Source organism: Nipponia nippon, unplaced genomic scaffold (genome assembly GCF_047370975.1).
Source record: "Nipponia nippon isolate SJK-2023a ecotype South Korea unplaced genomic scaffold, ASM4737097v1 scaffold_9, whole genome shotgun sequence".
NCBI lineage: Eukaryota > Metazoa > Chordata > Aves > Pelecaniformes > Threskiornithidae > Nipponia > Nipponia nippon.
The window spans coordinates 32422147-32437739 of NW_028262413.1; the positions used below are offsets into that span (position 1 = coordinate 32422147).

A 15593-nucleotide genomic window follows, 5' to 3' on the forward strand; every position below is an offset into this window, starting at 1 on the left:
TATGTATGTAAATAGCTGATGGGAGGGTCTAAATAAGATGGAGCCAGACTTACCTCAGTGGTGTCCAGCAAAAGGACGAGAATCATTGAGCATGAACTGAAAAGGAAAACTTGTTCAAACTTAAGAAAAATGTTATTGTCAGGGTGGCTGAACACTGGAGAAGGTTGCCCAGACAGGTGGTGGAATCTCCATCTCTGGAGGCGATCTAAGCCTGATTGGACGTGGTCCTGGGCAGCCTGCTGTAGTTGACCCTGCTTTGAGCTGGGGGGTTGGAAAGGACTATCTCCGGAGGTCCCTTCTGACCTCAACTGATGCTCTGATTCTCTGGCTAGGGTTACTTCAGATTAAATTCACTATCTTTCCTTTTCCTATTTTCCCTTTTTGGTGGTAGGGGAAATAGAAGAAGAAGAAAACAATAAGAGAGAAGAATTATTTTGAGGATACTAATAAAGTAACAATTCTTTATTGCAATATTGTCCCCTGTAAAACCATGAAAAACCTCTTTATTGGATGAATGTGGCAGTTGGTTGAGCTGTAGTGCACTGAATCAACATTCTACTACAGTACTGATTGAATGGCACTCTGTATTTGGGGTTAGGACAGGAGTGTTCCTGTGGTTTTGATGTTCATAAATCCCGCACATTTGATGAAATTATGCATTGAATCTGTTGGTCTTGAGAGCACTTTCTGTGCAGTTTGCACTGATTGCTTCTATTCATCAATTCTGTTACTGCTTGAGAGTAAAGGTTGATTGCAAGTGGCTGTATAGAGTATTTTGGTGATTTATTTGTTGAGAAATGAGACAGTTGAATTTTCTTCAAGCTTGTTGATTTGTCTGTTTATAGAGACGTCCTCTGTGGTTCATATTTATATATGTATTAGAACAGTAATCTATTTTACAACTTTTTTTTATTCTTTGTATTAATGTATATAGCAGCTCTGTTTTGACTGGGGGTTTTGCCTTTTGAAGTTGCCATGTCTTAGTTAATAGAAGATGAGGACACATAATTTTTTTTTTTTTGGTAATAAAGACAGTTCTATTAAGGGGAGAAAATCTAGTGAGCAGTCTTCTCACAGTAGAGGATTAGCTGAATAGTTGCTGCTTGAGTATGGTTTACTTGAGATATGAGCTAACTTGCATTCAGTGATTCTGGTATCATCAGCTTTCCTCTGTAGTCAGACAGACAATTCCAGGTGTTTTAACATGTTTGTTAGACTCCAGTAGATGAGAAGAGTCATATGAGTAATATGCTACCATTTAAATGATATTGCTTGGCAACAATAGACTATGGAATATAAATTGCTACAGTAGTATTACTACTTCTGAGTTATGATACAGAACAGAGCTTTTCTATAGCCTTTTTTTTCATGGTTTGGCTTCTCTGATGTCATTCAATAAAAGCCATAAAATTCAATGAAGCAGGTTATAGCAAAACCCAGTAAATCCTCCTGATATCTTCTGCCAAGTCATTTTACCAGATTGACTCCTAAGTGAATGTGATATTCCACAGTTCTTTCTGAGGACGTTGAAGGTGCTCACGTATCTGGCAAGAAAAAAGTATTATTCTTTCAACTACCATTTTTCCCCTTTATGGTTTGTGTGTGTTATAGAACATAGTTACAATAAAATACTAAAATATCTTATGTGTAGTATCCATTACATAGTATCTGACCAAATAGTTTTCATTCTTAGTTCAGTAGTTTAATTCACTACAGGAATATTCTAAGGTGCTTGCAATAGTTTTAATTTTTTTGGTGTTCAAAGCTATTGTTAATAATGCACAGTATCTCTTATGTTACCTGTGATCCCAGAGGATCACTGAACAATTAAATCTTGTGTACAAGTTATATTAAAGGTATTTGAAATGCATTAGACTAACAAAAAAATGTTAACTCTTTCATTATACATAGTAGCTCTACATGAGGTAAGAAATCTCAGCACTCACTCTCAATAGATGCAGAATATAAATACTCAAATAGGTTATGGCCAAAATATCAGTATTATCAATCTTATCTTTCAAAAATAGTGCTAAAGCCTAGCTAGAAATTATTTTTTTTTGTTAATGTTCATGGAGTAGTAGCAGTTAAGAGGAAAGCTGGTTTCCTGTTTCAGTCTTAGTCCCTCCCTCCCTCCCTCCTGGGGTGTAAATCAGTCCCATAGATGGAATGCAGATTGTGAAACTTCTAAGACTGGAATGTTTCCAAGAGGTTGGAGGTGAGGAAATACAGGAGGAGGAAAATTTCCTTTTTGTTCACTTTTTGGGAAAACATTTTTATTTACTTGGGTGCTGGGTTTTTTGGATTATACGGTTTGGTCTGAACTTTGAGACTTCTCCCACCCAAGTGAGAAATGTACTGGGAACTGGATGTGCTTTAGAAGATCTTGAGGTATAGTATTCCACAGTGCTTAATGATAAACCTTGTGTGATTTCTTTTTTCCCAAATCAAGCTTTTAAATGTGTTACTACTTAAAGAAAATCCCTTCAAATAATAACTATCCAAAAGAAGGTTAAAAAAAGAAAATCAATGTAATGCCTAGTGAAATATTGCACTCAATGCCTACGCTTTACAAAAACAACAAAATGTGAATTCCCTGGTGATATTACTACTCTTTGCCTGTTTTCCTATATGATTTAGTAAGGCTCTTGCTTTTAATACAGCCCAGTAAAAAAAAAAAAGTAAGAAAATGCAGCATCTTAATAACATTTAATTGAATTTTTACGTAGAGACTGTTTCTGTGGTTATTAATATGCTTATATGGACATAAACACTACATCATTCAGAGACCTTGCACATGATTGTGTGCACAGTATATTTAATGCACTACAACTTACACTTTACTTTGAACTAAACATTTAATTTCTAAATAGTGTGCTTCCAAGCACTCTGAATAGTCTATGGAGAGACCACTGATGGTTGGCTTGATCGTTGCTGTCAAGGTAAATAGTATAAATGGTATATGTTCTATATAAATCTCTTTAAAACCTTTTTATTTTAGGTAGGGTTGGCTTTGTCTTCCAATGAGCTAATGCATTAAAGTTGAGTCAAGTTGAACTTGAATTTCATTCTAACTTTTAGAATTAAATTTATTCTATAACGCTTTAAACTTTAAAAAGTCATTAGAGTTATTTTTTTGTGTTCTGTTTAATTCTCTGAATCACTTTCCTTGCCAAAAGTTCAAGGATTGTAAGTAAAAGGAAAAAAAAAAATGCAACTTGATTTTTTTCAGGCATGGACTTCTTTTCAGTAATCTCAGAAATGTGTGTTAAAGGATGCAACTTTTGTGCAGTTGATCACTCATCAATAATTAATGTGGTGCATAACAATCTTTTCTGAAATAAATCTGTTTCATAGCTAAGTATTCAAACATCCAAGCAAACAAGAAAATGTAATAGTGTTTCTGTTCGATATTTACAAGTCTTTGACTTTTGTATTTGAGAAAGCAACTAAAAATGGTTAATAATAATCTTTCTTTATTTATAATTAATAGAAAATAGTCATAGATATGATTTATTTTTAGTAGAAGAAATATTATTTTAATACTCTAAAACGACGCGATAATGGTTTGTTATCTAATCCGCACCTAATAGAATGTACTAAAAGCTGGTGTATCTTCATGCGTGCATGCATAATTGAAAAAGAGAAAATCCGGTAGAGTTAATCTTAAAACTTAGCAAAGTGATAAAGAGTATCTCTATATATTGCTGATGAAATCATTATCTTTGCAGTAGCAGTAAAATTCCAGGATTAATATTCTACATTGTGGCACACTGTAATTCTAGCTAAGCAGACATCTGCAGAGGTCTGTGCTCTTCATGCTAACCATCTGCTCTTGGCTTTGCTTTTACAAGTCTTTCTGTCTAAATATATTGCTCTAAATGGTGGCATTCTCTGTTCCTTTTCCTGTAATATTTTTGTATCCTGATAATTTTTAATTTCTGTATATAATGCAAATAAATGGATGATGCATAATAGTTTAATTAGCAGTTGAATCAAAAGTTGGTTTTATGTTATTTAATTTTTATTTTGCTATTTTTGTATGCTTTTTAATGGAATAAATGCTAAAATACTTTTTATAGCAGCATATTCAAGTTATATGTCAGTTACAGATATATACATACATATATATGTGTACATATGTGTGTGTGTATATATATGAAAATCACCAACCACATTATATGTTCTGAAACTGTTAAATAACAGCTACCTTACCTCTTCTCCCATTCCAGGAGCTGCTAGACACTTTTTGGAAATTGGCATGGCCAGATTTGTACTGGTCTAAAGCATCAGAAAGTTCATTATCACTGGGAAGGTGTGTGACACCAGTCGCTGTCTTGCTTGTCTGCATCTAAGTGCTGTTGGCAGCTTTGAGGAGGAATAGTCTGCCTGAGTAGAGGGTGTTGAAGGGAGTTTACAGTGGCCCAGCAGATGATCTTTCCAATTGAAACAGCGTTCGTTATACTTGTTAGTAGCTTTGTGCACTGTATCCTTGGATGCACTGCCACACATGGTGGAAGGCTGAAGCCTTTTCCATAGGAAAACCTGCTGCCTTCTTTCTGCCATACAGCCTGGGTTTCAGTAAGAATATGATAGGAATATCCGCCCTGTGCAGTGGGAATACTTCATCTTCTCCGTGATAGGTTGCTGTATGCAAGTCCTGCATAAAAGTCTGGATAAATACTAGAGGACAGATCCCAGACCACTATGAGAAATAAGTATCTGGATAGAGATCCTGGAGTGGATCACTGAGAAATACAAACAGCAGAAAATGAACCCAGATTATGTCGACAGAGCAATAATTAATGCCTTGGTAAAACACAGTTGCATGTCTAGAAGTCAAAATTAAGGGGCAGTAGCTATTATTACTCTTTTGATTTTTTTTTTTTTTTTTTTTTTTCCCCCAATATCACCTGAATCTTTAAAATAGGGTGTTAAGTATAAAAACAAACCTTGGATGGCTGGCTGTTTAGTTTAGTCGCTTTGTTTGATCCCTCCATTTTCTAATCACAGGAAGCCATGAGTTGCTGAAGAAGTGCTGGGGACTGTCAAACAAATGTGCTGTGTATCCAAACTAAGGATGCTGCTGCTTTCTTTCCTCTTTTGAGTATGTCTTACTGATTCTAGCAATTACCTGCTCATAAAACCTCCTTACAAGTTCCAATTTCAGAATAATTGCTTTCTTCTCCAGAGGGCTGTGGCTGCTCCTTGCCCCTGACTCACAGCAGGTTCCTGCCCTCATGACCTGCTGAAGGTCTGTCTGTGGAGCTCCTGTAGATAGAGCTGTGAATGCTGCTACTGGCTTAAGAGGCGTGAAGGGAAATTGGTGCAGAGTTCTGTGATGGTAGGGAGATAGGATGCTGCATATTCTTGTAGCATAGGTACCAGGAGATTTGGATGTGTGTTTGAGTGCCTTTGCAGACAGATTAAGGATCAACTGTGCACAAAATTTCCCCATTTTGGCATACCATGATATCATCAGTGTCATCTTAGTTTTATAGTGTTTTTGAGGTTGCTGCTACAGAACAGCGCAGCTGAAGTAACCTAGTTCCTGATGGTAAGGAACGAAGCGTTGACTGATTTTTACTGCAGTATGACTAGAAAGGTATTAGTGAAGTGAATACTAGTACCTAACCTCTAGCAGAGTGTAGCTTGTTTTCAGCAATTTACGACATGATTATCATGGTTTAGAAAAATACACAAGAAGCACGCTGTTGTATTAAGTTGATTGTTCACGTATACTTTTTTAAAGAACATGTTTGTGCTACATATATCTATTGTATATCTATAAAACACAGTATACATGTTTATAATTATACCTCTTTCACAGATTACTAAAATAGAAAACATCAGTCATTTGAGTGAACTGAGAGTCTTAAACCTTGCCAGGAACCTTCTAACCATTGTAGAAAACCTTAATGGACTGGATTCGCTCACAGAGCTCAACCTTCGTCATAATCAAGTCTCTGCTATAGTAAGGAACAAAACTGTTTTTTTTCTCTTATATTTTTCTTTTTTTTTTTTTTAACAAAATGCACTATTACTGTAACTTGTTTAAACCATATCAGCATTTCAGATTTGTGAAATCATGTGTTTTCCTGTCTTGTGTTGCTTATGTTGTTCTGCTGCAATACTTACTTTTGCAAGATAAAGGTGAAACAAACAGCAATTTTTTTTGGTGTTATTTTGTTTAAATATGATCACTTGTAGTGATTCAAATCTTGATAGCTCATGATGGCTCTCTGGGAGAGGGCGGAGGGAGATTCTGAAGAAGCTTTGTGGTTCTAACATACAAATTTAGATACTTTTCTTCCATACAAGTTTGTTTCCTAGAAACAAACCCTCTCAATCTCTGTAGCTCAGCTAAGCAGTTCAGACCATTTTAAATTTCATCTCCTTATGAATATTTCTGGGGCAAATGCAGAGAAAATAAGTATTGATCTTAAAAGCAGAATTTCCTGATTTAAGCTTTAACTTAGCATTGTAAGTCTCTCTGTTCTAAAAAATAAAGCTTTTCACTTTGCGATTTGAGTTGTACTTCAAGTATGGCAAGTAGATTATTTGAACAAGCCCTTTTTAAAATAATACAGTAAATCTACTTAAATAGCTATATTTTTCTGGCCCTAAATATTTTTAGTTCTTGGCTGAGGAACTGATTGATTATTTATTGCTGCTGAGCCTTTCCTTTCTCGAATTTCTGTTACTTGCCATATGAATTGTTTTTACACTTCAAAAACAAGAAACTTTTGCTCATTGCTGATTCTGTTACTGTACCTTCCCCCTACATCAGTTATGTTACCTGTAATTCTCTTCCTTGCTTGTAGCTATTGTCCTTTCACTCCTCTCAGGTGTAGCTTGTACTTTCTCCTTGCTTTCTGTTGTCACAAACGGAGAGTCAGCATGAAATTTAAATTAGTAAGTTACAGGCTTGGGCTCTGGGCTGTATCGCAGTGTTTTAGTCTTTCCTGGACAGTGTTTCAGAAGATGATGTTCTGTTCAGGGAAGTACTTTATTTTGTCTAATTGTTTGGTGTTTTGTTTGTTGTTGGGTTTTTTTGGGTTTTTTTTACCCTGGTTAAATTCTAATGGAATGGTGTGTTGTGTGTGTGGTGGTTTTTTTTGTTGTTGTTGTTAATTGGATGGTAATTTTAGCAAGGATGACACTAACTCTCCTTCCTCTAGAGGACTCTTAAATCATATTAAGTCATATCTTGGACACGTCATACTGTCTGAAACCTAAAGTAAATATGTCATCTTCCTACAATAAAATCTTTTTCTTACTTTAATGATAGGTATTGTCTTTTTCTCTGTGCACAACCATGTACATGTATTTCTTTACTTAAATTTGTTTTAATTTTTTTGAAAAAATGAAAGCTGCACTGCTTTTGTATTGAAATTCAGAATCTGCTGCAATATGAAATTACTGAAAATCCAGAAACATAGAAAAAAAATGTGTCACTTTATGGAAAGAATATCCAAGATATTGTTGTTATTGCTGGAGTACTTGCGTAGTTGAAGAAGGGGGTTTAGATTTATTTCCTTTAAGATGAGGTTTAGGTTTTCTTATGGTTGACTGACTGTGCAGGGATGTGTGTCATTTTAATCATGATATAGTTATGATGTAGCACTTAACTGCAAAATTTTTACTCTGAGTTCATTGAAAGAATTTGGTTTCTGTGTTTTAGTTTTTGGACAGTGTTTTAGTTACTCAGTTACTGTGACAACACTATCATGAATCAAGCTTTTTAAACTTGATTATTGCTTTAAATGAAAGAATTTAACCTCAATTGTAAAAAGTTTGCCCTTGCAAAATTGTGAAATAAAATCAATATAATTTAAATAACTTCCAGTACATTTTTTGTGAACCTTCCTTATTTTTCACACACACACACATAAACACACACACTGGCACCAAGTGTGTTATTCTTGTGTAGGAAAGATAATATTCTCCTTTGTCAAACAAAATGAGGTTCCATACTGAACTCCATACTTGTTGCAGTTAACTATATTGAGTAATTCAAGTTGTCCAGCTAGATTTATAGTTTGAGCAATTAAACATATAATCATCTCTTACAATCCACTGGCCTTAGATTAGCAATTTGGGGACCATTTTTTGTCTTTGAGGTATTCATTAGAGACTGAAATCCTTGAATGACAGGTAGTTATTTTTGTAAGAATGAACTGTAGTTTATCCAAAGCTGTAGGATTTAAAAAGGCAGTCCTGAGGCTTGGTTTATAGCAGAATAATCTCTTATAGGATTGGAAGTGTCTTCAAGAAGTCTGACTGTTCTGAAGAACAGCAAACAGACAGACTAAATGCTTACGAAGTGTCTCGTATGGCATTAAAAGCACATATGGAATGTCTATTTACTTTTCATCCAGTTGTGAATTAGGGTCCACTGTTAGGAAGGTGAACTGTATTTTTTTTTTTTGAAAGACGGACCTGCCTGATTGCTTTGAGGTATTAAAAGCTTATAATTTTGGGTTTTGTCATCTGCAGCTTGACCTTAGACCTGAAGGAGGACTGGTCAAGGTGTTCACCATCTTTTCACAAAAGAACTCCTGCCCTGTATCTCCACTGCCCTATATGACTGTGTCAAAACTGAAGTAGCTGGAGGCTTTTTTTTCTGTCCTACGTAAGGTGTTTGCTATCACACCTGTGAGACTTCTGATGTATTATGCTAGTTATGGAAATTTGTCTTCAGCGGAAATCACTTTGTATTCTCCAATGCACAATTCTTTGATTAGTTAAAATCCTTGCTGCCTAGGAGTTACTGTGCACAACCCTATAACGCCTGTCTTCATGTGTATATCCACCTGTATCATGCGCACCCACCCCTTTAAGCATCCACACTAAGTAGTCTTAGGGACAGAGGGGATGTCCAGATGTAATTCTGTTGTGAACTCAGTCTTTCCATGGTCTGATCTGGGAGGGTTCAGAACAGCTCTGAACCAGGAGTTTTGCAACTGCAGACCTGAGCTAATAAGCCCTGCTTATTGTATACAGAGCTGTGACTCTTAGCAGTGCTTGCTAGCTTACATTTAGTGTTTCATTAATAGCAGCTAGACAGTTTGTTTAGAGCTGCCTTGTGTTCACCTGTTCGGATAGAATGAACTATTTTTGTTTCTGGAATGCTATGTAGACATGTCACAACTCAAATGGAGGGAGGAAGGGCTGTAGAGTTGATTTTGTGGCTAAAATCAAAGTAGTGAGCCCTGTGACACTTCCCCATGCTGTAAGTAACAGGTTTGTGTCCACTGGTTGCAAGTTGGAGTGTGCTCCTTTGTAGGATAAGGAGATGCAGACTTATAACTGAGGGGTTAGGTGTGCAGTCGGAATGGTATATGAATCACTGCAGACTGTGCTGTCTGGCCATTATGGATTTGTATTTCATAAATGAAGTTTGATCTTACTTGATATGTTTCATCTTGCTAGTATTTGAGCTGTTTGCTATTTAGAGGTTTTCTGCAAAGGTCTTTAGAGGCATATATTAAATTCACAATTAGTCATTCTGGAAACTAATTCCTTCTTATAAATTTTAATTGTAAAGGTGACAGAGTCCTTCAGATCATTCTCTGGTAGAAGAGTCACTGCTGTTCGGTAGTGCTAATGGCATTGCTATATTGCACTTCAAAAACCTTATTTCAGCGTGGTCGCAAAATAAACTTTTTTTTTTGCAGTGTATTTATCCTGCAGCTTAAATGCTGAGACAGCACCTTGGCTTATTTCCCAAAAGCCTGTTCAGAAACCAGCAGCAGCCTTATCCTCTTTTCTTTAACATCATTTGCTTTGCAAGTGATGCAGCTTGTTCTGCAGAGTGGATATCTGCACTGAAACACTCCCTTGCAGTCTGCACTAGGGAGAAATGGAGCTGCACGTTCAACAGAAATCAATGTTGCAGCAAGGTTATAGCGTATAGAAATGAAAGCATTTCATCAGGCAAAGTAGAGAGGTTCAAAAGCTACTTTCAGCTACTGAATTTATGCCTCTATCTTTCCTTCTAGAAAGATGTGGATACTTTGCCCTGTCTCCAGCGTCTCTTCCTCAGCTTCAACAATATATCTAGGTAAGGGAAATAGCAGTTTGCTTCCTATCAGTAATTTGAAGTATCCTATTAGAGCTGTATTTCATTAAAATTTAAATTCAAACACTGAGTGCAGATACTTTTTTTTTTCCTAACATATCAGATAGCATAATCAAGCCTTTGTGTATTTTCTACTTTAAACATAAAAATTCTTGAAACCCTTTGCATTTAAATGTAGTTGTACTATGAATATTCTACCAAGAAACTTACATTTTTAATTTAAAAAATATACTGTTTACAATGATGATCAAAATTAAAAATAGCTTTAAGTATGTTGTTTTACTGTTAAACTAGATATCAAAGCAACATTACACAAGGTACATACTATATTTACTGTATCGTCACTGCATTTATGGAGTTACACAAACTGCTGAGTCAGGTTCTGCTTACGATGATTAGATTATTTCATGCTTGTATTTTACTTGTCCATATATTAATAAAGTCTGAAAGGTATATTTACGGTTATTTCTCTTTCAAACCAGATGGCAGAAGCAGAATAGCTCAACTTTCAAAGCAGGGCTTCTATAGTTTCAAGTAACTCAGTGCATTTTGTTATGAATAGAAAGAAATGTTTGTCTTCTATGCTTTTTCATATTCCTGTATTTCTGGAGTCTGCATTTATACTAGTGACAATATTTAAAAAAAAAAAAAGTGCCTGCATTATGTTCAGTTTCGTATGTCCTTTTTTTAAATCCCTTAATCACCACAAGCCACCTTCGCTTAGAATCAAATAATTTGATGTGGGATAGAGGAAGGATGCTTCATGCTCTAATTAGTGGAAATACTGTGCTGTTCTTTTGGTATCTGCTTTCTCTGTAAAATGTTATACTTAGTATGAGCTTTTCTTGTAATAGCTACTTGAACATTTTAAGTTGACCTGCATTATGTTTTTTGCAGACAGCTCCAACCTACTTGTCTGTGTTCCTTAGGTTCTTAAAGTACCAATGCAGTAGATCCCCTTAAATACTCAGGGGTATTAAGCATTTAAAAAAAAATCAGCGATGAACTGCAGGAAGCTTTAATATCCCTTTCCCTTAATTAATCTGCTAGAGAGGGGCTTAGCATTTTGCCTTTCTGGAATAATTTCCAGAATTGAAACATGCCTTTTGTTTCTGTTTTTCTAAAAAATGTCTTAGCTTGGCAAGAACAATGAGGCGACTGCAGTAGCTGGCTCCCTTGCCATCAGGGAGCATCACTGCAGTCAGCAGAATTTCTGTATCTTTTTCTATACTTGGTATATTTTGTGTAGCTTTCTGACTCCTTTCTCATGTTGTTTTATGCAAATTCATGTTATTTTTACAGTGTTGAAAGAAGGAAAAATGTTTTTCTGTGAGGTTTTAAAGTAGATTTCTCAAACTTTGTCATCAGTGGCTTGCTTCTTGGTACTTTATCATGATTGTTGTCATTTATTCACTGGGACTTCAGTTGAGCTATTGATAAATCTAGTCTTAGTTTTCATGTAAGCTAGAAATACTTATTTAGAACATTCATGTAAATATATAATTTGGTTTTAATATGTAGTTGGAATAGGTATAAAAATTAAAATCTTAACGTCAAACAAAAGACACTGCTCTTCTATAAATTTTGTATACACATGTGGGTAGGTAGGTGGATGGACCAGTTTAACTCTTTATTTGCTAGACATTATTCTAAACCAAACTAATGAAAAATTGCTTTTGATGATCGCATTTAGCTTGGGTTTTTTAAATAATAACCTTCTATTGCATATAGCAGTTTTGAAGGCTAAAAACCCCATTAATTCCCAATTTTGAGTTATGTAGTAGATAAGTCTTCTAACAAGAAAATGATTAAATATAAAAGTATACTGTTGACCATCTGTGTTCTGATACTTGGCTTGATACTGTTTGAACTGACTAAAGAAGTTATATGCAATCATAGTACTAGTGAGTTGCTGTGCTACATCTGAACATTCCTACGACCCTTTTAAATGATTTTGTGTGGTTTTTGAGTCACTTACCTGGGTTTACTGTGTGTCAAATGGTAGTTTTAAAGTTATTTTTCCTAGAGACAGCTGTGTCTATAAAACTGACTTTTCTTCAGACAAATTGATACACAGATATTCTAATTATCTGTAGGTGCATAGAGAAAACCTGCAAATGGAAACAAACAACAAAGTATATTGCCAAAACATGGATTTATTTATGTTACAGGTTCATTAAACTGTTTTATTTGTGATCATTAAAAAAAGGTAGCATTTTTGAGGCAGTGCTCCCATGGAAAGTTTTACTGCTTCCTATTTTTGTATGTCAGCAAAAATTCTTGAGTCTTAAATTGAAACAGTGACATATATGTATTAGTACTTCACTAAAAGATTTGGGAATCCCTTTTAAAAATTGTCACTATTTAAGGCTGAGAATCTATCATGAGTTTAATCACTGACATTCTTTTTCCCTCATGCTTCAGAGGAGGCCTCAAAATGCTGCTGCTTCTCTGCAGAGCTTTTAGTAAAAAAAGATGTATTGGCAAGATAATATAATGTAAAACCAAATGCTGTAGAAGTTGATGCTGATCTGAAACAAAAGAAGTCCTACTTCTTGCTTCAGCCCAAAAAAATTTAGCAGTTACAAACTGAAGGCATTCATACCTGATGGCTGAAGATACTATATATCTCTAGAACTAGCTATAAAGAATGGAGAGAAATCCCATTTTAAATTTGTCATGTGGTACTGGGAAGAGATTACAGAAACCTTTCTTGAGGAAAGATATGCCACTGAGATTCAGAAAGAGAGTTATCCGTCATATTTCAAAATGTGAAACCAGGGAAGACCATTTTTTTAATCTTGGAAACAAAATACATATTTTCACTGTTACACTGCTGTCCAGGTCAGCACTATGTTGGCTTTTTCATTTAGTAAGGCAGGTTGTCTAGCCATATGGAAAAAGTTGGATACAAGCTCAAAGGACACGTAATTGTTTTCCTTCGTTTGGTTGCTGAATTGGAAACCTGAGAGAAGGAATGTTCTTAGCCTAATAAAAACAAGAAAATATCTTTCTATTCTTAGCAGAATGAAAATTTATAAATACACTGTTAAATACATGAACGAGAGCAGTACAAGGGGAATGGAAGGTTGACTGTGGTAACATCGGTTTTCATCAGTAGTTTAGTGGTTAGAAACCTGGGAAAACCCAAGTTCTTCTTTGACTGAATATATTTTGAACATACAGTTCCCTCTTGAGTGTTCTATCGGACGAGCAAGTATGTTGCCTTCCTTCTCTTCTCCAGAGTTTTTCCCCTTTATGGAACATGCTTTAAAAGTCATTCATGCAAATGTGTAGAGAAGGAACTACTGTCTTCCTAAGCAAGTAGGCTGGAACAGAGGACGAGTGTTCCTGTGTCCTGTTCTTGCCTACTAAATGTGTAAATGTGAATGCGTCTCAACTGGTGGCGGTTGAGCTTACACCACTCCAGAATACTCTGATGCTTAGTGATTGCCATGTTCTTGTATGAGGCAGCAGAAGTGGGTTTGTATCCCCTCTGGCAGAGGGGAGAATTGGATGCAGGATTCTGAGCGTGCACACAAAGTGTAAAACTGACCTATTTTGAAAAGATTTCCAGAAAACTGATACTTTAGCCCAAATTCACAGCTTCTTTCTGCATTGCTGAAACTACAATTTTAGCAAAGATAAATTCATCTAGGAAGAAAGAAGGACAGGGAAAGAGAGGTGGTTGACATAGTTTGGTGGGAGTCCTGCAGGAGAAGGTTTTTTTGGAAAGAGAAGCAGACATTCCACTCATGAAGATTGACTGAGGCAGTCTGAAACAGCATCATCCACAGCTGCTTTGTATTTCATGAGCAGGTTAAAGACTGCTTTGTGGTGAACAGAGGCTACAGAGAACATTGAGACATGGCCTCTGATTCCCGTAGGGTGGTCACCACTTGGCTCTGTCACAGCAGTGTGCGTGCTGGGAAGCAGACAGAAGCTTGGTTGTAAAGTATGCAGTCTGTTTGGTAAGTGTATTACATTAAAGCTTTGCTTGGCTTAGGATTGGGATGCCAGTGTGACAAGTACAGTATATTAAGTTTTCTACATTGAAATTCTAAAACTTTTTCATATGTGTATAAAAAAGTGTGAAAACATAGCTGTTTTGCACTACTGTTTTGCTCTAAAATTGAGCAGCTAAAAGCAAGATAAAGCAAGCACATGTGTGTTAGCTCCAGAATGAAGGTTCTGGTATGCTGAAGTACTGAGAATTTCAAAGCACAGTGGTATGTATAAGTGGAAGGTCTTGAAAACACTAGCAAACTTAACTTTTCTGTCATTTCCCGAAGAGATTGGTTTTATTAAAAATAGGTAAATCCTGTGTAATGGCAGAAGTACTGTTTGGTTAAATGTTTAGTGGGAAGTACTTGGAGTAAATATATTTAATGCTTTTAATAAATATATTTACATTATTTGAAACTCATTTTGAAGACCAGAAAGTTTTCATATTTGTCAAGCAAAATCTATTCTAGCCCAATGGAAATGTAGTTATCTTCTTTTTTTTTTTTTTTTTTTTTTTTAATTCTAACATGTTTACAAGTTTGCTTTACTAATTTCTGTGTCATTTGGGAAGGTTATCTTTTATCTTCAGGACATAGTGAGTATGTATTTTAAGTAATATGTCAGCCTGATCTTCCAAAAATGTGGTTACGCAAGCTGTTTTATGGAAAGGAAACCAAATCACAAAAAGAAGCAGAAAATGATAATCAAACTTGTCATCTTAACCACATGTACAAAACACCCAATTCTTCAGATACGCTAAGCACCTTGACTGCCTTCATTGGAATCTGTACATAGTTCATTTTCCATCAGTTTTTATGTTGTTTTAATACACTAAGCAGAAAGGTAGTAGTATCTTCCACTTCACTCTGTCATTTTTCTGCTGCATCCATTGGGTATATTGTGTAGAAGTTACTTGCATGCTGTGCTAGTTGTGTTGGTTTCTTTGAGATTTGTATTGGGTGATTTCTGTTCTTTACTCCTGATCTCTTATGCTGTTATCCAGGCCTTTCTTCTGCTGGTTGAGATTGATTGCTACTTGGTGATACTATTTTTATATTTTATCCGTTTTGTTGTTTTTGTTGTTTTTCCAGAAGTTGTTTTATCTAATGCCTAGAATCTTTCGGGGATAGCTGATTTTAAAACCTGACATTCTGGTAGACCTGAAGCCCTTTGCAGCTGAATGTTAGTCCTCAGCAGATTATTGTATGCTTTTTTGAAACTTGGGTGATACCAATGATAAAGGTAGTGTCCTGATTTTGGTTGGGATACAGTTAATTTTCTTCCTCATAGCTGGTATAGTGCTGTGTTTTGGATTTAGTATGAGAATAATGTTGATAACACATGGGTGTTTTAGTTGTTGCAAAGTAGTGCTCACACTAGTCAAGGACTTTTCAGCTTCCCCTGCTCTGCCAAGTGCACAAGCAGCTGGGAGGGGGCACAGCCAGGACAGCTGACCCAGACTGGCCAAAGGGCCATTCCATACCGTATGACGTCATGCTTAGTATAT

The 15593-nt window shown here is 35.8% G+C and overlaps 1 protein-coding gene across 2 annotated transcripts in view; it reads left to right on the forward strand.

Annotated features, from left to right (window-relative positions):
* Nucleotides 1–15593, forward strand: part of LRRC49 (leucine rich repeat containing 49) — a 53594-nt gene that overhangs the window by 11546 nt on the left and 26455 nt on the right. The window contains exons 8-9 of one of the 2 annotated variants that reach the window (XM_087743829.1): nucleotides 5828–5971; nucleotides 10002–10063. In XM_087743829.1, coding sequence (XP_087599955.1) covers nucleotides 5828–5971; nucleotides 10002–10063 — 206 coding nt within the window. The remainder of the gene's footprint in view (nucleotides 1–5827; nucleotides 5972–10001; nucleotides 10064–15593) is intronic. The other variant, XM_087743830.1, reaches the window with a different exon arrangement.